The 21,737-nt window shown below is 36.8% G+C and overlaps 1 protein-coding gene across 2 annotated transcripts in view; it reads left to right on the top strand.

Annotated features, from left to right (window-relative positions):
- Positions 1–21,737, top strand: part of LOC123533937 (protein lin-37 homolog) — a 121,234-nt gene that overhangs the window by 15,575 nt on the left and 83,922 nt on the right. For both annotated transcript variants that reach the window (XM_045315926.2, XM_045315925.2), the window contains exon 2: positions 2,596–2,671. In XM_045315926.2, coding sequence (XP_045171861.1) covers positions 2,596–2,671 — 76 coding nt within the window. The remainder of the gene's footprint in view (positions 1–2,595; positions 2,672–21,737) is intronic.

Below are 21,737 nucleotides of genomic sequence, written 5' to 3'. Positions count from 1 at the left end.
TCAAACATTGTTCAAAGAATTGAATTCCATTCAGAACTTTGGTTGAAATGGCAACTGAAAGGAAAAACTTTAAAAATCTTCTTGTCCAAAACCATAGGTCCTAGGGCTTTGATATTTGGTATATAGCATCATCTAACTTAGAGGCCTGTACTTGTTCTTCCCAGGAAAGACGGCTTCGTGTGTATTGGTGCAATACACCAGGCACGTTAAAGAACCAGACTGTCTATTCATAAAGAGCAAATTTGACCTCACCCGAAGGTCAACATTGTTTACATTGGCTTATGTAAGGAGAGACCTTTCTGAAACCATATGGCCCAAAGCTTGGATATTTGATATGTGGCATGCCCTAGTGGTTCTACAGCAAAGAGATACAAATATCAGTACTCATCTTAAATAGTCTTAATTGTGACCTACTGACCTACCTTCTTGTTTTTGAAGTTACAGCATAGAAATTTGGACCACATGTATAATTTTTGAATCAGATTTCAATACTCATCTATAATATTCTTAACCCTGACCTACTGACCTACTTTCTTGTTTTTGAAGCTTCAGGAAAGAGATTTGGATCACCTGTATAATTTTTCGTACAAATTTCAGTAGTTATCTTGATTTCTCTTTACTGTGACCTACTCACCTACTTTTTTGTTTTTGAAGCTTTAGGAAAGAAATTTGTTCAATCAAGCAACATATTGAGGTGAGCGATATAGGGCCATCATAGCCCTCAGTGACCATGAATGTGACTTACTGACCTACTTTCTTAATATTTTAGCATCAGTTTGACATTTGAAACATATAACCCAGGTGAGCGATCCAGGGTCATCATGACCCTCTTGTTTTTGTGCCCCCCATGAGTGATGTGGGCATATAGATTTGGTCTTGTCCGTGCATCCGTGCGTGCGTCTGTCCGAAGTTCGTGACGCGCCTAGCTCGAAAAAAATTTGATATAAAGTGATGAAACCTTGCATGAGTCTTTATCATGATATGAACTTGCGCACCTCCTATATTTCATCTGGCTCTGCCCCCTATTTTCAGAGTTATGGCCCCTGAAATAGTCAAAAATGCACATTTTCACCTTGTGACAAAAGTATTTGATATAGATTCATGAAACCTTGCATGAGTTTTAATCATGATATGAAATTGAGCACCTTCTCTTTTTCATTTTGGTCCGCCCCCTATTTTTAGAGTTATGGCCCCCTGAAATAGTCAAAAATGTACATTTTCACCTTGTGACGCACCTAGCTCAAAAAGTATTTAATATACATGTGTAAATGATTGTAAACTTGCATAAGTCTTTATCATGATATAAACTTGCGCACCTCTAATTTTTTGGCTGGCTCCACCCCCTATTTTTAAAGTTATGGCCCCTGAAATAGTAAAAAATGCACTTTTTCACCTAATTATGTGCCTAGCTCAAAAAGTATTAGATGGAAATTCAGGAAACCTTGCTGGAGTCTTTATCGTTATGTTACCTTGCACACTTGGCATTCTTTTTGAGAATCTTAGTTCTTATTACAGAGTTATGGCCCATGAAATAGCCAAAATAGTGGATTTTTTGTTTGTGATGCTCATAGCTCAAAAAGGATACGGCCTAGAATAATGAATCCTTTTCATAAAATGTTTGTTGAGGCTATATCCCATTAAGACTGCAAACATTTGAATTATTGCCCTTTATCTGTGACAAATGTACCAGTTGGGGGCACACCCTGTGTCCTACAGACACATTCTAGTTTTTTTAAGCTTGAAAGAAGTTTTTTCAAGCAAGCAATTAATCTCAGGCGAGCGATATACGGCCATCTTGGCCCTCTTGTTTAACATATTTTCCAGCACTTGCAGACGAGCGCTGGCACTCTTGTTTGAAATTATGGCACTTGGCCCTTCTGGGACCACCAGTTTATACTAAACACAGTTGTTACCATTCATGATTCATTGAGTCGTACATATATTCAAGGTCAAACTGTGAAATGCTGGTTAAATAAGCATGAAATATCTTTATACATATTTGTTATTCTGAGTATATCACTCTCGGTTTTAACCCTTACCTGGCTAAATTTCTGTAATGAACTTGCAGGTCGTGATCAGACTGCACAGATGTGCAGGGTGGTCATGATCTGCACTGGTTGCAAATGCAGTGTCATTTGTGTCCAGCATGATAAGGGTTAACACTTCTGTAAAGACACTGGCTTTAGAAATTTATATAATGATGCATTTCCTCCTTCAGTGTTAGAGCTCAAGGAGCACAAACACAGTAGGGAGGCCAGCCAGTGACATTAACCACCTTACATTCAGTAGTGAGGCCAGCCAGTGACATTAATCACCTTACATTCAGTAGTGAGGCCAGCCAGTGACATTAACCACCTTACATTCAGTAGTGAGGTCAGCCAGTGACATTAACCACCTTACATTCAGTAGTGAGGCCAGCCAGTGACATTAACCACCTTACATTTAGTAGTGAGGCCAGCCAGTGACATTAACCACCTTACATTCAGTAGTGAGGTCAGCCAGTGACATTAACCACCTTACATTCAGTAGTGAGGCCAGCCAGTGACATTAATAATATTAATGAATAATATTTTTAATTTTTACTCTATATTGTAGAGGTGAGCAATGCCAGGACAAGGTTAGATGCAACATTACAATCTCTGGTTGATAGGAAAGACGACAGCTTTGAAAGGTAATATTTCTACATGTATTTTCATAGCATACTACTATTTATCTACCAGGGGCCTCCGTGGCCAAGTGGTTAAGGGCGCTGACTTCAAATCACCTGCCCCTCATCAATGTGGGTTTGAGCCTTAATCAGGGCGTTGAATTCTTCATGTGAGGAAGCCATCCAAGTGGCTTACAGAAGGTTGGTGGTTCTACCCAGGTGCCTGCTTGTGATGAAATAATGCATGGAGAGGCACCTGGGGTCTTCCTCCACCATCAAAGCTGGAAAGTCTTATAAAAGACTACACATTTTGGAATATATGTGTGGTTTACATTTGTCTTAATAAATTAACAAAGACTCCCTGTACAGTACTTACCGAAGACATGGCCTCCATAAAAATTCAGCTGTACGTATATAATGTTGTTCATCTTTCACGCTATATTTTGCATCTATTTGTAAATTAGCCTCGTTTCGGAGCATTCTTCCTAACAAATCGGAAAACATACTTCTGGTTTGAAACAGACAAAAGGTATTTGTTTATTTGTTGGTTATTCTTGAACATATTCATGACTATTTGGTCAGATCTGATGCAGTGGGTCATATTTTCAGTAAATATGAAGTCACAGCTACAAACTCTGGTTTTCATATAATTCTCATTTGAGCGTTAGTAGTGGAACTTTAATTATGTAATCATAATAATTCAATATATTTCATTCTCATATATTGTACTTTTATAATTATACGTCGGTCTCTGAAAGAGTGGGGCGTATTATGTGAACACCCGTGGCGGGCAGCAGTCAGCATCCAAATGCATGTCCGTTTTCTAAGTCCAACAGTTTTCATCCGATACTCACCAAACTTTGTGACAATGTTTCTGGGCATAATGTCTCGGCCAAGTTTGATAACCAGCCAAATCGCCCCAGGCACTCCTGGATTATGGCCCTTGAATTACTCGAAATCTGCGAAATTAGCCTTGTCAATTCAAACAGTTTTGATCTGATTGTCAATTTCATCACACATGGAACCTCGCAAATACCTTGATTTCTTCTTACTCTTTTTTGGGGTTAACAAGGCATACAACATCAACATTATTACCTTTATGATACGTAACTGAATATTTAGACGGACGTATTTTGTGACAGTCTGGCACTCTTGTTAAAATAGTTAAATTAGGATAAGATTAAATATACATTTTTAGCCCACCATCATCAGATGGTGGGCTATTCAAATCACTCTGCGTCCGTGGTCAGTCGTCCTACCCTCAGTCCTTCCACCCGTTAACAATTTCTCATTATTGCATCTCCTCAGAAACTACTGGGGGGATTTTGACCAAACTTTGTCAGAATGATGTATTGGTACCCTTGTTGTGTCCCCCTGAAAATCAGACTGGTTCAACAATTTTTGAATGAGTTATGGCCCATTGTTTACTTTTAGCTCACCTGTTCATTTATGATTTTATTTTAACCAAACTTGCTCACAACTTGTATCAACATAAGATCTTGGTTCCTTTCTTGAACTGGCTAGATTCCTTTATGGGTTCCAGAGTGATGGCCCCTGAATGGGCCAGAATTAGCTATTTTGACCTTGTCGGCACAATAGCAGCTTCATTTATGATTTGAATTTCATCAAACTTGCACAAAACTTGTATCACCATAAGATCTCGGTTCCTTGCTTGAACTGGCCAGATCCCATAATGGGTTCCCTGAAAGGGCCAAAATTAGCTATTTTGACCTTGTCTGCACAATAGCAGCTTCACTTATGATTTGATTTTAACCAAACTTGCACACAACTTGTATCACCACAAGATCTTGGTTCCTTTTTTGAACTGGCCAGATTCCATCATGGGTTCCAGAGTTATGGCCCCTTAAAGGTCCAAAATTTGCTATTTTGGCTTTTGCAGCCATATAGAGACTTCATTTATGGTTTGATTTGTTACAAACTTCCAAAATATCTTCAACAACAATAAATCTTGGATTCCATGATGAATTTGTCAGATCCAGTATCCAGAGTTATTTTATATCTGATTACCTCCCCTGATTGTAATCAAAATGGATTTATATCAGTAAGTATTTATAGGACTTATTTGAAATTTCATTATTGTCATTAGTTGGACTGAGACAATCAGGGTAGGTAACTATGGACTGATTTTATGTCAAATTACCTCCCTTTATTTCAAATTAAAATGGGTATATCTCCGTAACTAATGAAGATACTGATCTGAAATTTCATTTATGTCAACAGATGGACTTGGACAATCAGTGAAGATACATATTGACTTAATTTATGACAAATTACCTCCCTTTATTTTTTAGCTCGACTATACGAAGTATAAGGGGAGCTATCCTACTCGACCCGGCGTCGGCGTCTTTCCACGTCCCCACCTTGGTTAAAGTTTTTTTACACTTTCTCTTTTTTCAATTTATCTCTGTAATTACCTGATGGATTTGATTCAAACTTGAAATACTTTTTCCTCATCATCATCCACATCATCTGACATAAGGGCCATAACTCTGGCACCATTTTTTTAGCTCACCTGTCACAAAGTGACAAGGTGAGCTTTTGTGATTGCGCGGTGTCCATCGTCCGTCCGTGCGTCAGTGCGTCCGTGCGTCCGTAAACTTTTGCTTATGACCACTCTAGAGGTCACATTTTTCATGGGATCTTTATGAAAGTTGGTCAGAATGTTCATCTTGATGATATCTAGGTCAAGTTCGAAACTGGGTCACATGCCATCAAAAACTAGGTCAGTAGGTCTAAAAATAGAAAAACCTTGTGACCTCTCTAGAGGCCATATATTTCACAAGATCTTCATGAAAATTGGTCAGAATGTTCACCTTGATGATATCTAGGTCAATTTTGAAACTGGGTCACGTACCATCAAAAACTAGGTCAGTAGGTCTAAAAATAGAAAAACCTTGTGACCTCTCTAGAGGCCATATATTTCACAAGATCTTCATGAAAATTGGTCAGAATGTTCACCTTGATGATATCTAGGTCAGGTTTGAAACTGGGTAACGTGCCATCAAAAACTAGGTCAGTAGGTCTAAAAATAGAAAAACCTTTTGATCTCTCTAGAGGCCATATATTTCACAAGATCTTCATGAAAATTGGTCAGAATGTTAATCTTGATGATATCTAGGTCAGTTTCGAAACTGGGTCACGTGCCATCAAAAACTAGGTCAGTAGGTCTAAAAATAGAAAAACCTTGTGACCTCTAGAGGCCATATATTTCACAAGATCTTCATGAAAATTGGTCAGAATGTTCACCTTGATGATATCTAGGTCAAGTTCGAAACTGGGTCACGTGCCATTTAAAACTAGGTCAGTAGGTCAAATAATAGAAAAACTTTGTGACCTCTCTAAAGGCCATATTTTTCATGGGATCTGTATAAAAATTGGTCTGAATGTTCATCTTGATGATATCTAAATCAAGTTTGAAACAGGGTCATGTGCGGTCAAAAACTAGGTCAGTAGGTCTAAAAATAGAAAAACCTTGTGACCTCTCTAAAGGCCATACTTGTGAATGGATCTCCATAAAAATTGGTCAGAATGTTCACCTTGATGATATCTAGGCCAAATTTGAAACTGGGTCACGTGCCTTCAAAAACTAGGTCAGTAGGTCAAATAATAAAAAAAGCCTTGTGACCTCTCTAGAGGCCATACTTTTCATGGGATCTGTATGAAAGTTGGTCTGAATGTTCATCTTGATGATCTCTAGGTCAAGTTCGAAACTGGGTCAGCTGTGTTCAAATACTAGGTCAGTAGGTCTAAAATTATTAAAATCTTTTGACCTCTCTAGAGGCCATATGTTTCAATGGATCTTCATGAAAATTGATCTGAATGTTCACCTTGATGATATCTAGGTCAAGTTCGAAACTGGGTCATGTGCGGTCAAAAACTAGGCCAGTAGGTATAAAAATAGAAAAACCTTGTGACCTCTCTAGAGGCCATATTTTTCATGAGATCTTCATGAAAATTATTGAGAATGTTCACCTTGATGATATGTAGATAAAATTCCAAACAGGGTCACGTACCTTCGAAAACTAGGTCAATAGGTCAAATAATAGAAAAACCTTACGACCTCTCTAGAGACCATATTTTTCAATGGATCTTCATGAAAATTGGTCAGAATTTTTATCTTGATAATGTCTAGGTCAAGTTCAAAACTGGGTCACATGAGCTCAAAAACTAGGTCACTTTGTCAAATAATAGAAAAAACGACGTCATGCTCAAAACTGGGTCATGTGGGAAGAGGTGAGCGATTCAGGACCATCATGAAAACAGAAACTATATTTCAAAACTTATGAACTCTTTAATCTCTGAAAAAGGTGATATTTTAAAAACACAAAATGAGATTCTTGCCAAAACAAAGCGTCACTATGAATTTTTATACAAAGTGGAAGAAACAGAAAATATTTCTTTAAATGTAACATTAGGAGATTTAGAAGTACCTAAACTTTCAGAAAATGATAAGCAATCCATTGAGGGGCCTCTCACATACAATGAAATGTTGAACTCTTTGAAGCATATGTCAAACAATACAAGTCCTGGAAATGATGGCTTCACAGTGGAATTTTTTAAATTCTTTTGGAAAGATATTGGTACATTACTAGTTAGGTCAATTAATTATGCATATTCAATAGGTGAATTATCAGTTACCCAGAAACAAGGAGTTATAACATGTATACCAAAGGGGAACAAAGACAAACTTTACTTAAAAAATTGGAGACCAGTTTCCCTACTAAATGTTGCTTACAAAATCCCCTCTGCTTCAATCGCTTTTCGTATCAAAAATATCCTAGCAAATATCATAAATGAAGACCAAACTGGATTTCTACCAGGTAGACTAATGGCATCAAACATCAGAATGTTATATGACTTGCTTTTTTATACAGAAAAAAATAATATGCCTGGTTTACTACTTCTGATTGACTTCGCGGCTGCGTTTGATACCGTCTCATGGAATTTTATGCACCAAATTTTACACAAATATTGAATCCTGTGTCATTGTAAATGGACATATGTCTGAATGGTTCTCATTACAGAGAGGCTGTCGTCAAGGCGATGCCCTGTCACCCTACCTGTTCATTCTTTGTGCTGAAATACTTTCAATATTAATTAGAAATAATCAAAATATAAAAGGAATAATGATACATGGAAAGGAGTATAAAGTTTCCCAGTATGCAGATGATACTAGTCTGTTTTTGGACGGTACAAACAAATCTCTAAAGAACACAATGTTAACATTAACATTTTATGCTAGAATTTCAGGTCTTAATATCAACATGGAGAAAACAAAAGTAATTTGGTTTGGATCACAAAAAAATAGTAACACCATTCTTTGCCCAGAATATAACTTGTCATGGAACAATGAAGTTTTTACAGTCCTAGGTGTTAAATTTACCACAGAATTATCTGAAATTATAGATCTGAACTATGATTCAAAAATTGAAGAAATTAAGAAACTATTTGCAAGTTGGTTTAAAAGAGTCCTGTCTCCAATAGGCAAGCTAGTTGTTATAAAATCCCTTGCTCTTGCAAAATTAAATCATTTGTTCTTGAGTATACCAAATCCACCATTGGCCAAGATTAATACTATACAGAACCTTTTTTTCAACCTTATGTGGAATAACTCTAGAGACAAAGTAAAAAGAAATATTATAACACAAGACTATAAGTTTGGGGGGCTAAAAATGATAGATTTAAAATGTTTTATGAATAGCTTAAACGCAACATGGATAAGAAGACTCATTAATTCAAATAATAAATTTAGTCAGTTAGTAGATAGTATTTGTCCAGTTGTAAAGCAAATCTCTAAGTATGGGACAGACTACATTAAAACAAAACTACATTTAGATATTAACCCTTTTTGGAAAGATGTTCTTTATAGTTATTATGCTCTCTCTTTAAATGCAACACCGGAAAATAGAAAACAATGTTATTCTGTTCATTTATGGTTTAATCCTGGAATTAAAGTTGGAAATTCAACTGTTTGTATAAATAGATGGATTTCAGGTGGAATTCTGTTTTTAGGTGATCTTTTAAATCATGATGGAGAATTCTGTACATACAATGAATTTCTAGCCACTTACAATATTAGAAGTAACTTTTTAGAATATAGAGGTATGTTGACAGCAGTAAATGAATTTCTTGAAGTAAACAATATCCAACATCTACCAAAGAAGATCAACTATCATATACATATTCCGCAAAGTCTTGCAGTAATAATTAAGGATAAAAAAGGATGTAGATCAATTTACAAAATAATGCAGAATGTAGGACATTATCCAAATTCTTTACAAAAATGGCAGGATGAACTAAGAAATACCAAGAAGCAGAGTTTTTTCAAAAGAATTCGATATATGATATGGCTTATAAATTCACAAAAGATCCCAAAATAATATGGTTCCAATTCAGGATTAACCATAGAATCCTTGCCACAAATTATTTGCTGAAAAAAATGAAGATTATTAATGAAGACTCTTGCTCCTTTTGTCAGAATGAGCCAGAAACTTTGATTCATTTGTTTTATGACTGTGAAGTAATTAAACAATTTTGGCTACAGCTTCAGTCCTACATAAAAAATAAATGTTATCTGAATTTTGAAGATTGGACTATTTCAGATATTTTATTTGGTAATACAAAGATGGAAAATGTATTAAACAAACTTATATTATATGCCAAACATTATATATATTATAGTAGGTTGAAAAGATTAAGGCCTAGTCTAGAAAATTTTAAGACTCAAATTGTTGCCACATATAACATTGAAAAATATGTTGCTAAACAAACTCTCAAACATGAAAAATTTGAAAAGTTATGGAAAAAGTTTAGAAACTTAGTTCTATAGAAATATCTCAATAGGTGAATAGCATACATACTATATGAAAAGTCTGTTATAATTTTATTTAAAGTTATATACCTATATACACGTACATGTGTATCTAAATAAATACATTTTTAATAACACTATGAGAAAGAATTAGCAAAAAGTGAAGTTATTAACGCCTACATTATCATTACAATGAGGTCCTCCACCAGCATCTTCTCCCTTCACCCCCCCCCCCCCCCCCCCCCCCAACTTTTTTTTTCCTTCTCTTGAATATCTTACAATAAGAAGGAAACGTCAGTAGTTTGCACCGAAGACCTTTTAAAAGTTTTTTTTGTTGTTTTTTTTTGTAGACTGATAGATACAAAAGCATACTGTCTTAGCTGTATCACTGGTTTTTGAAATTTGATACTGTATCTCTATTGTTTTTGTTTCTTTTCAAATTTAACACAGACTGAAGAAACACATTTGTATACATATATGTCTTTTTTACAGCATGCTCATTATGTTAGAAATGGTTATTTAGCCACAAAATCTACCACTCCATTTTGAACACTGAAACAAAATGTTAGACATTGTTACAATGTAAAAAAAAACTTCTTGTATCACTATAGCATAGTTACAAGTGTGATTTAAACTAACGAAATTTCAGTAACGTGTCTGAAACATACTATAAAAGTTTTTACTATATATAAATGCATGCAACCAGTGTTCATACCAAACATTTTGAAACAAAGAGTTGTAACGCTATACAATATAGGGCAGTTTGCTTGGCTAGAATAGCACAAGCACATTGTAAATGGAAAAAAAAAAATACGAAAACCCCATTTTTAAACGAAGTTTAACTACCAGTATATCTTTATCATTAGTTAAAAAATTTTATATGAGTAGTTGCTATATATGATTCTGTAAGGGGAAGTGGTGGATGGCTCTCCGACCCCACTCTCAACAATGACGGGGATAATAAATGAGCAACCTTTGGTTGCTGAAATTAAAAAAAAAAAATATTTTTCAATGGATCTTCATGAAAATTGGTCAGAATTTTTATCTTGATAATATCTAGGTCAAGTTCAAAACTGGGTCACATGAGCTCAAAAACTAGGTCACTATGTCAAATAATAGAAAAAACGACGTCATACTCAAAACTGGGAACTTGGAAAAAGCTTCAATAAGCATTAATTTGCTTTCAGCTTAATCCTTGTCATTTTTGTTGTGTTCAATATGTTTTCATGTAGCTGTATATAGACGAATAAAATATGTTTAAACCAAAACTGGGTCATGTGGGAAGAGGTGAGCGATTCAGGACCATCATGGTCCTCTTGTCATGAATTATTCCCCCTTTTTACTTAGAATTTCAGGTTAAAGTTTTGGTGCACTTTCACTCTACCTCTGTTATTACTGAATGGATTTGATTCAAACTTAAACAATTGTTTAACATCATTACACTTATCATATGACAGTTGTTCAGCATCATCACCCACATCATATGACACAAGGTGCTTAACTCTGGCACAATTTTTCATGAATTATTCCCTATTTTACTTTGAATTTCAGGTTAAAGTTTTATGCACTTTCACTCTCTCTCTCTGTTATTACTGAATGGATCTGATTCAAACTTAAACAATTGTTCAACATCATTACCCTTATCATATGACACAAGGTGCATAACTCTGGGACCAATTTTCATGAATTATTTCCCCTTTTTACTTAGAATTTTAGGTTAAAGTTTTGATGCACTTTCACTCTGTCTCTGTTATTACTGAATGGATTTGATTCAAACTTAAAATAGTTGTTCAACACCATCACCCACACCATATGACACAAGGTGCATAACTCTGGCACCAATATTTAATGAATTATGCCACTTTTTGCTTAGGATATACTTATATAGTGTTTTGATACAATTTATCTTTACCTCTCTTATTACTTTAAGTTGATATTTTTGACATAGACTCAGGCTATTGTGCAATATCTTCATCGACAATTGGAGTCATTAAACACTCCAGTGACAGCTCTATTTCCTCAGATGTGCCCAGTTTCACTATCCAGCATCGAAATAGTCGAGCGCGCTGTCTCCTGTGACAGCTCTTGTTATCTAAATTAATACACCTTAGTAGCTTTTAATGAGATTGGTTTGAAATGTTATTTATGTCTTCCATGGTAAGATATAGTCATATTAGATAACTCTTGATTGAACATTTATTGATATGAATACTTTACTAATATATTGTTGTATAGGCTTGTACTCTGTATCTTCTACATGCATATACAAATGCATGATTACCTCCCCTAACTTTAATAAAAATGGATTTATCTCGGTAAATATTTATAGAACTCATTTGAAATTTCATTATTGTCTTTAGTTGGACTGAGGTAATCAGGGTAGATAGATATGGACTGATTTTATGTCAGATTACCTCCCTTTGTTTCAAATCAAAATGGGTGTATCTCAGTAACCAATGAAGATATTGATTTGAAATGTCATTTGTGCCATCAGATGGACTCGAACAATCAGGGTAGATAACCTTTGACCGAATTTATGACAAATTACCCCCACTATTTTATGTAAACGAATATATCCCAGCAGCATCTAATGAGATTGGTTTTAAATGTTATTTAAGTCTTCCAGGGTAAGGAATAGTCATGTTAGTACAAAAATGCAGCATTTGAGCCTAGGACCCTTGGTATGGAAATTGGCACTGACTAGGTCAAAAGGGACTGTTACAAGAAAATGTTTATCCTGATGATATTTAATGTGTATGCCTATGTGCTCTATGTCAAAACTTGATCATATCATTTTGAGCAATGGTACTCAGGTGAGTGATACAGGGCCATCATGGCCCTCTTGTTATGATTTACATAGATTTATATAGGGAAAAACTTTAAAAATTTTCTTGTCCAAAACCACAGGGCTTAGGGCTTTGATATTTGGTATGTAGCACCGTACCATAATTCTTCAAATAATTTTCCTGGGGTTAAATATGCCCCCCACGGGGGTCACATGGTTTATATAGACTTATATAGGGAGAAACTTCGAAAAACCTCTTGTCCAAAACCACAGGGCCTAGGGCTTTGATATTTTGTATGTGACATCATCTAATGGTCCTCTACTAAGATTGTTCAAATTATTCCCCTAGGCTCAAATATGGCCCCACTCTGGGGTGACACATGGTTTACATAGAGTTATATAGGGAAAAACATTGAAAGTCTTCTTGTCCAAACCACAAAGCCTAGGGCTTTGATATTTGTAATGTAGCATCATCTAGTGGTTCTCTACCAAGTTTGTTCAAATTATCCCCCTAGGGTCAAATATGGCCCTGCCCCGGGGGTCACATGGTTCATAGACTTACATAGGGAAAAACTTTTAAAATCTTCTTTTCCATAACCTACAACATTCAAATTTGGACCACATGTATAGTTTTGAGTGGCAAGATGAACCTTGACATGAGTTGACCTTGATCTTCACCTAGTGACCTACTTTCACGTTTCTGAAGCTACAGGCTTCAAATTTGGACCACATGCATAGGTTTGTGTACTGAAATAAACTTTGACCTTGACATTGACCTAGTGGATCCAATGACTGTGATGACCTGGATTCTGACATAGTTACCTACTTTTAGAATTTTGAACTAGTCTTGAAATTTGGAACATTCAAAACTGGCTCAATGGTGGGCGCCAAGATCACTCTGTGATCTCTTGTTCTTTTATAATGTCGGGTTAGTCTTTAGGTATTAAACTTAATCACCTTTTTAGCTCGTCTGATTTTTGAAAAAAGATCTACGAGGTATTGTCATCACTTGATTGTCAGTGTCGACGTTGGTTAAAATTTTTGTTAAGGTCCACTTTTTCTCAAAAACTGTAAGAGCTACAGCTTTGAAACTTTGCACACTTGTTTATCATCGTTAGGGGACTATGTATGCCAAGAACCATAATTCTAACCTGTATTGTTTAGCTCTGATTTGCAATTTGTTAGAATTATGGCCCTTTTAGTACTTAGAAAATTTGGGTTTCTTGGTTAAGATTTTTGTTTAGGTCCACCTTTTCTCAAAAACTGTAAGAGCTACAGCTTTGAAACTTTGCACACTTGTTTATCATTATTAGTGGGACTTTGTATGCCAAGAACCATAATTCTAATCCTCATTTTTAGTTTGACTATACAAAGTATATGGAGAGCTATCCTACACACCCCGGCGTCAGCGTCTGCGTAGGCGTCTTCCCGCATCCCCACCTTGGTTAAAATTTTTTTACACTTTCTCTTTTTTCTCCTTATCTCTGTAATTACTTGATGGATTTGCTTTAAACTTAAAATAGTTATTCCTCATCATCACCCACATCATCTGGCATAAGGGCCATAACTCTCACACTAATATTTCATGAATTATCCCCTCTTTTTACTTAGAATTTCAGGTTAAAGTTTTGGTGCACTTTCACTCTGTCTCAGTTATTACTATTTATATGTCCGTCCGTCTGTTAACAATTTCTCGTTATCGCATCTCAGAAACTACTGCGGGGATTTTGACCGAACTCTGTCAGAATGATGTATTGGTACCCTAGTTGTGTCCCCCAAAAATCAGACTGGTTCAACAATTTTTGAGTGAGTAATTGCCCTTTGTTTATTTTTATAATTTACATAGATTTATATAGGGAAAAACTTTGAAACACTTCTTGTCCAAAACCACAGGGCTTGACATTTTGTATGTGACATCATCTAGTGGTCCTGTATTAAGATTGTTCAAATTATTCCCCTAGGGTCAAATATGACCCCGCCCTGGGGGTCACATGGTTTACATAGACTTATATAGGGAAAAACATTGAAAATCTTCTTGTCCAAACCACAAAGCCTAGGGCTTTGATATTTGTAATGTAGCATCATCTAGTGGTTCTCTACCAAGTTTGTTCAAATTTTCTCCCTAGGGTCAAATATGGCCCCGCCCTGGGGGTCACTTGGTTCATATAGACTTATATAGGGAAAAACCTTTAAAATCTTCTTGTCCATAACCTACAACATTCAAATTTGGACCACGTATATTTTTGAGTGGCAAGATGAACCTTGACATGAGTTGACCTTGATCTTCACCTAGTGACCTACTTTCACATTTCTGTAGCTACAGCCTTCAAATTTGGACCACATGCATAGGTTTGTGTATCGAAACAAACTTTGACCTTGACATTGACCTGGTGACCTACTTTCACATTTTTGAAGGTACAGGCTTCAAATTTGGACCACATGCATAGTTTTGTGTTCCGAAATGAAATTTGACCTTGATTTTGAGATAGTGACCTACTTTTACATTTCTCAAGCTACAGCCTTCAAATTTGGACCACATGCATAATTTTGTGTACTGAAGTGAACTTTGACCTTGAGATTGACCTAGTGACCTACTTTCACATTTCTGAAGCTACATGCTTCAAATTTGAACCACTTGCATAGTTTTGTGTTCTGAACTGAAATTTGACCTTGATTTTTACCTAGTACCTACTTTCACATTTCTCAAGCTACAGCCTTCAAATTTGAAGCATGTGCATAGTTTTGTGAACCCAAATGAACTTTGACCTTGAAATTGATCTAGTGACCTACTTTCACATTTATACCGCCTCGGTAGCCTAGTGGTAGAGTGTCCGCTTCGAGTGCGGGAGGTCGTGGGTTCGATCCCCGGCCGCGTTATACCAAAGACGTAAAAAATGGTACTAGTAGCTTCCTCGCTTGGCGCTCAGCATTAAGAGGATAGTGCTAGGACAGGTCAGCCCCGTGTCAGTATAATGTGACTGGGTGGGGTATCATGCCACGTGTCTACGGCGTGATATTACAGTGAGGCAGCACTATAAACTTGGGCATTGTGCTCACTGCTACAAGTAGACACTGTCGTTTATATACTGAAAAATGGTTGAAAAAGACGTTAAACCCAAACACACACACACTTTCACATTTCTCAAGCTACAGCTTTCAAATATGGACCACATACACAGTTTTGTGTACCGAAATGAACTTTGACCTTGAGCTAGTCTAGAAATTTGGGACATTAAAAATTGGCTCAATGGTGGGCGCCAAGATCACCATGTGATCTCTTGTTGAAGAGTGGAAAAGAAATGAACCTAAAGAGGAAATACCACCAAAAAGACGCGTAACTCCAAATAGGCTTTAAACCCGCCTAAGCGTCGAATAATCGATTATGCAAGTTCATAATCCATGTCGGCGACTGTGGCTGTTTAAATGATCGACAATCGATTGTCGGTGACAATCGGAACATCACTGATTTTTAGTCAATCGTATCTTAGCATTCTTACAGTAAACGTAAGAAATATATAAAAAAAAATTGTTGCAGAGATGGTTTGATATTAAATCTTACCCAAGGTATAAACAGTCAAAATGGAAACAGCCATTTAGATTCTGCTGAAATTTGTTAAAAAAGTGAACAGGTATAAGACACTTTCATCACCACAATATTTGGCTCATCTGAATTCTGTTCAGGGTGCGTTATTAGTATAGGTGGATGGTCTGGGGTCCATCGTCCATAATCCTATGTTAACATTTTTATATGATGGCGCGTGCGTCCATGCATCCATCTGTCCATCATACTTCTTGTACAGAGCATAACTTTATAACCATTAAAGATATTGACTTTAAACATGGCATATAGGTAGATGGCGATGAGATGATATGCAGAGCAGATCTACAGAACCAACTCTATAGATCAAAGGTCAAGGTCAAATATTGAGCTTAAAGGTCAAAGCTGTCCATCACATTTAAATTACCGTGCAAGGTATTGACTTCAAGTTTGGCGTGTAGGTAGGTGGCGATGAAACGATGTGCAGAACTCAAGAACAGGGTCTTTAGCTTAAAGGTCAAGGTCACAGCTTGAGCTCAAATTTAAAATCTGTCTGTCATATTTCATGTCCGGAGCATGACTTGTTAACCATTTAAGGTATAGACTTCAGATGACATGTAGGTAGGTAGTGATGAGACAATGTGCAGAGAACATGAACTTGGTCTGTAGGTTAAAAAAAAAAAGCTTATCCATCATATTTTGTGTCCGGGGCATAACTTACCAACCATTCAAGGTTTTGCTTTTGGGATATAGGTGGTGGTGGTGAGATGTGCAGAGTGCATGAACCAGGGTGGTAGGTCAAATGTCAAAGACACAGCAAGGTCAAATCTGCCCATCATATTTTGTGTACAGAGCATAACTTGAAATATATCTTTTATTTGGCAGATCCTTTTTTTTCTGGACTTGAATTTTTTGCTCACCTGAGCATGAAGTGCTCAAGCTGAGCTATTGTGATCGGTCATTGTCCGGTGTCATGCGTCTTGTGTCAACATTTACCTTAAAACTGGGTCATGTGGGGTCAAAAACTAGGTCACTAGGCCAGATCAAAGGAAAATCTTGTTAACACTCTAGAGCTCATTTTAAGTTTGAAACTCATGAGAATTGGTCAGAATGTTTGTCTTGATGACCTCTAGGTCAAGATAGAATCTGGGTCATGTGGGTTAAAAAACTAGGTCACCCAATCAAAAATCAAAGGAAAACCTTGCGTATGCAGTAGGGGCTGCATTTTACACTGGATCTTAATGAAATTTGATCAGAATGTTTATCTTGATGAAATCTAGGTTAAATTCGAATATGAGTCATCTGGGGTCAAGAACTAGGTTACCCAGTCAAATAAGAAAAGGCATGTGCATGCAATAGAGGCTGCTTTTTCACTGGATCTTCATGAAATTTGATCAGAATGTTTGTCTTGATGAAATCTAGGTCAATTTTGAATATTGGTCATCTGGGGTCAAAAACTAGGTCACCTGGTCAAATCAAAGAAAAACTCTGTGTGTGTATGTATGTGTGTGTGCAGTAGGGGCTGCATTGTTCACTGGATATTTGTGAAATTTCATCAGAATGATCTAGCCCAGCTTATAAGTCATTCGATCTTGCACCTTTTAGTAGAGACAAGCCATGAACATAAAATGATTGAAGGTTTTGTCAAATAGAAATCTGGATATGGAACACTGACTTTTCGCACCTTCTCTTGTCAGGGGCAGACAACTCATATAAAGGATATTTTCAGCAAATTTCTTTTTAAATTGTCATATTTCGCTCAGTTTTTAATAAAACTTTATGATTTTTGGAATTTAAGCGTTTTGTGTTACCGTAAACGGCCGAATATAGGTAGCACTTGTGTATAGGACGCAGTGAAAAAATATCAGCAGAATTCTGGAAAAATGCTTTTACCCACTTTTCTCTTATCCGAATTTTTGTTTGTCCAAAATTCGCTATAGTTTCTACGAACTCGCCGGTTTCTGCTCAATCATTGCCGATGTTTTTGGATGTTGTGGCAAGTAGTTAAATTGAAAAAGCATAAACTCTGTGTAAGCACTAAACTGCCGCATCATCTGACCACTCCACGAATATTGACGCCAGTGAAAACGAAAGTACACTTTGGCACATGGCGGTAAAATGACGTAATTTTAAGACTGGTTTGCAAATTGTTTTACACTTTAGGGATCAGCGGCTATGATCATATAGGATCATTCTAAAATCTCGCATGCACATTTTTACAATTGCCTTCGGGTATGATTAACAAACAGTTAATTGTTTGCTGACTGTGACAGTAGGTGTAAGATAAGTAATGCCTCGGGCGTGAATTTCTCGATGAACAAGAGGATAATAGACAACTATCAAAATTAGTTTGAAGATTAGATTAATCGATTTCCGGACTACCTGATATGGAGTTTCAATTATTTTAATGCAAAATGTGTGAAAAAGCGCTGGGAAAGTTTTACACGGGTCTTGTTAAAAACTTAATAATCGGTTACAGAAATTCGTTGTAAAATATATTTTAATGAAAAACAGCATTTATTTATCTTTTTTTACGCGAGCTCTAAATTTTACATTTTATACAAATGTAATTTAAGACGCCGGGTCCCGATACCGGCTATTAGCTATGCCCGAGTCGTTGGTATTTACTCCCCTTGAATTCTCTTCAGTATAGAGGTACGCAGGATAAACAAAGATCGATTTTCTAAATTTTTGAGTTGGGGGAAATGTTTGATCTTTTTCTATACCCATATATAGGACGCATCGGTCTTTCGAGGCCAGAATCTCATAAAAAAATGTGCGTCTTATATTCGTAGGATGACGGTAATATTTTTCTATTTATTATATTAACCCTTACCCTGCAAAATTTCTACAATAGACTGCTCCATCTTCCAATTTGGGCAGTACCATTAACTGTTAAAAGGGGTGTTTACCAAAAAGATACTGACTGAATGGCGAACAGTGCAGACCATGATCAGACTGCAAGGATGTGCAGGCTGATCTTGGTCTGCACTGGTCGCAAAGGCAGAATCACTTGCTGCCAGCAGGCTAAGGGTTAAAAGCAGGTTTACTCTCAAGTTTGTTCATGCACAACGACTTCCCTTATTTTGATAAAAATGCTGTCAGTAGTTATATTTATTATTGAATCCTGACAAAATTGTTATATAACTTATCTTTATAGGAATGCAAAATTGAAATACTGTAAATAAATAATATATTTCAGAAAAAGACAAAAATATTCAACAGCTATCGATCCTTCTTTTTGATCAAAATTACCGTAAAATGTTTGTAATATAATACTCATTTTTCAATACAAAACCTTTAAAACAACACTTATTACACTTTTGTGACATTATCCGCGATCATTTTTTCCTGAAAAAAATCAGTTAACGCAATTAAAAGGGAGGTAATCGGTAAATGGAAATAGATTGTGCATATTTGTCGCATTACCGTGATTAATGTGTTATAATATTGGTTAGTTACAAGTATCAAGGCACTTATGTATTTAGATTAAAAGGTTTGTGGTCTCAAAAAGAATAACTGAGTGGAATCATTCATGCCGATTTACCATTAAATAAATTGCACATTCTGACATAGCTGGATTTGGTTGCAAGTTAAACAAAGAAGAAAGTAGTCAATCTTTGTATATTTAAGAAATAAGAATTAATATCACGTGGGCGTAGCTCGAGTGATATAATAATACGCATCAGATGACAAACAATGAAGAGCAAATCACTAAATTTGATATATTATTTCGATTCTAACACATTACGAAGGACTTTGAAGTACATCCTTGACGACATCCATCAAATGCTAGTATTTACCTATTTTTAATCCCCCGCCATGGCGGAGGGATTATAGGAATGGTCTGCGTCCGCCATTCCGTCCGCCCGTCCGTTAGCAATTTCGTGTCCGCTCTATATCTCTTGAACCCCTTGAAGGATTTCAAAGAGACTTGCCACAAATGTTCATCTCAGGGAGACAACTTGCAGAGCGCATGTTTCGGATGACTAGCTTCAAGGTCAAGGTCACACTTAGGGTTCAAAGGTCATATGAGTGTGTTTCGTGTCTGCTCTGTAACTCTTGAACTGCTTGAATGATTTCAAAAAAACTTGGCACAAATGTTCACCACACTGAGACGACATGCAGAGTGCTTGTTTTTGATTTGACTAGCTTCAAGGTCAAGGTCACACTTGGGAGTGAAAGGTCATATATGATTTTGCTGTGTCAGCTCTGTAACTCTTGCACTGTTTGAAGGATTTCAAAGAAACTTAGCACAAATGTTCACCACACTGAGGCGACATGCAGAGCGCATGTTTTGGATGACTTGCTTCAAGGTCAAGGTCACACTTAGTGGTCAAAGGTCATATATGACTTTGCTTTGTACTTTATTATTATTGGCCATAGGGAAAAACCAAGACCTCTTTTCTGCAGTACAACATGGATGGTACATCCAATTTTTAGATGTATTTTGACATAACTTTACCTGGTAAGAATTTTTTTGTGGACTTTTGTTGTTCCTGTCCTTTGGGCTTCAACAGTCAAGTTCTTTAAATTTTGCTCCCATCCTCTGATGTAACCCTTCGGGCGTATTTTGCCAAGCTTGGCGGTGCTCTTGTTAATCCCCCGCCGTGGCGGAGGGATTATAGGAATGGTCTGCGTCCATCCTTCCGTCCGTCCATCCGTAACAAATTCGTGTCCGGTCCATATCTCCTAAACCCCTTGAAGGATTTTCATGAAACTTGGGTCAAATGATCACCTCATCAAGACGATGTGCAGAACCCATGAGTCAGCCTTGTCGGTTCAAGGTCAAGGTCACAACTCAAGGTCAAAGGTTTGAGCCTGCCATTTTGTGTCCGCTCTATATCTCCTAAACCCCTTGAAGGAATTTTATAAAACTTGGGTCAAATGATCACCTCATCAAGACAATGTGCAGAACCCATCAGTCAGCCATGCCGGCTCAAGGTCAAGGTCACAACTCAAGGTCAAAGGTTTGAGCCTTCCATTTTGTGTCCGCTCTATATCTCTTAAACCCCTTGAAGGAATTTTATAAAACTTGGGTCAAATGATCAACTCATCAAGATGATGTGCAGAACCCATCAGTCAGTCATGCCGGCTCAAGGTCAAGGTCACAACTTAGGGTCAAAGGTTTGAACCTTCCATTTTGTGTCCGCTCTATATCTCCTAAACCCCTTGAAGGATTTTCATCAAACTTGGGTCAAACGATCACCTCATCAAGGCGATATGCAGAACTTATGAGTCAGTCATGTCAGCTCAAGGTCAAGGTCACAACTGAAGGTCAAATGTTTGAGCCTTCCATTTCGTGTCCACTCTATATCTCCTAAACCCCTTGAAGGAATTTTATAAAACCTGGGTCAAATGATTACCTCATCAAGACGATGTGCAGAAATTATGAGTCAACCATGCCAGCTCAAGGTCAAGGTCACAACTAAGGGTCGAAGGTTTGAGCCTTCCATTTGGTGTCCACTCTGTATCTCCTTAACCCCATGAAGGGTTTTCATCAAACTTTGGTCAAATGATCACCTCATCAAGAACTCATGAGTCAGCCATGTCAACTCAAGGTCAAGGTCACAACTGTAGGTCAAAGGTTTGAGCTCTGTATCTCCTAAACCCCTTGAAGGATTTTCATGAAACTTTGGTCAAATGATCACCTCATCAAGACGTTGTGCAGAATTCATGAGTCAGCCGTGTCAGTTCAAGGTCAAGGTCACAGCTAAAATCAAAGGTTTTACCCTTTTACTATCCATAGCAGTGGCGGGGGATTTAGCTGTCTTTTGTTTGTTTTTGAAGCGTTAGCAAAGAAATTTGTTCAAGCAAGCAAATAAACTCAGGTGAGCGATATAGGGCCATGATGGCCCTCTTGTCTTGATATAAACCTTGCACACTTGGCATTCTTCTTGAGATTTTAGCGCTAATTACAGAGTTATGGCCCTTG

Source organism: Mercenaria mercenaria, chromosome 12 (assembly GCF_021730395.1).
Source record: "Mercenaria mercenaria strain notata chromosome 12, MADL_Memer_1, whole genome shotgun sequence".
Lineage (NCBI taxonomy): Eukaryota > Metazoa > Mollusca > Bivalvia > Venerida > Veneridae > Mercenaria > Mercenaria mercenaria.
This window is presented reverse-complemented; position numbering and strand designations above follow the sequence as displayed.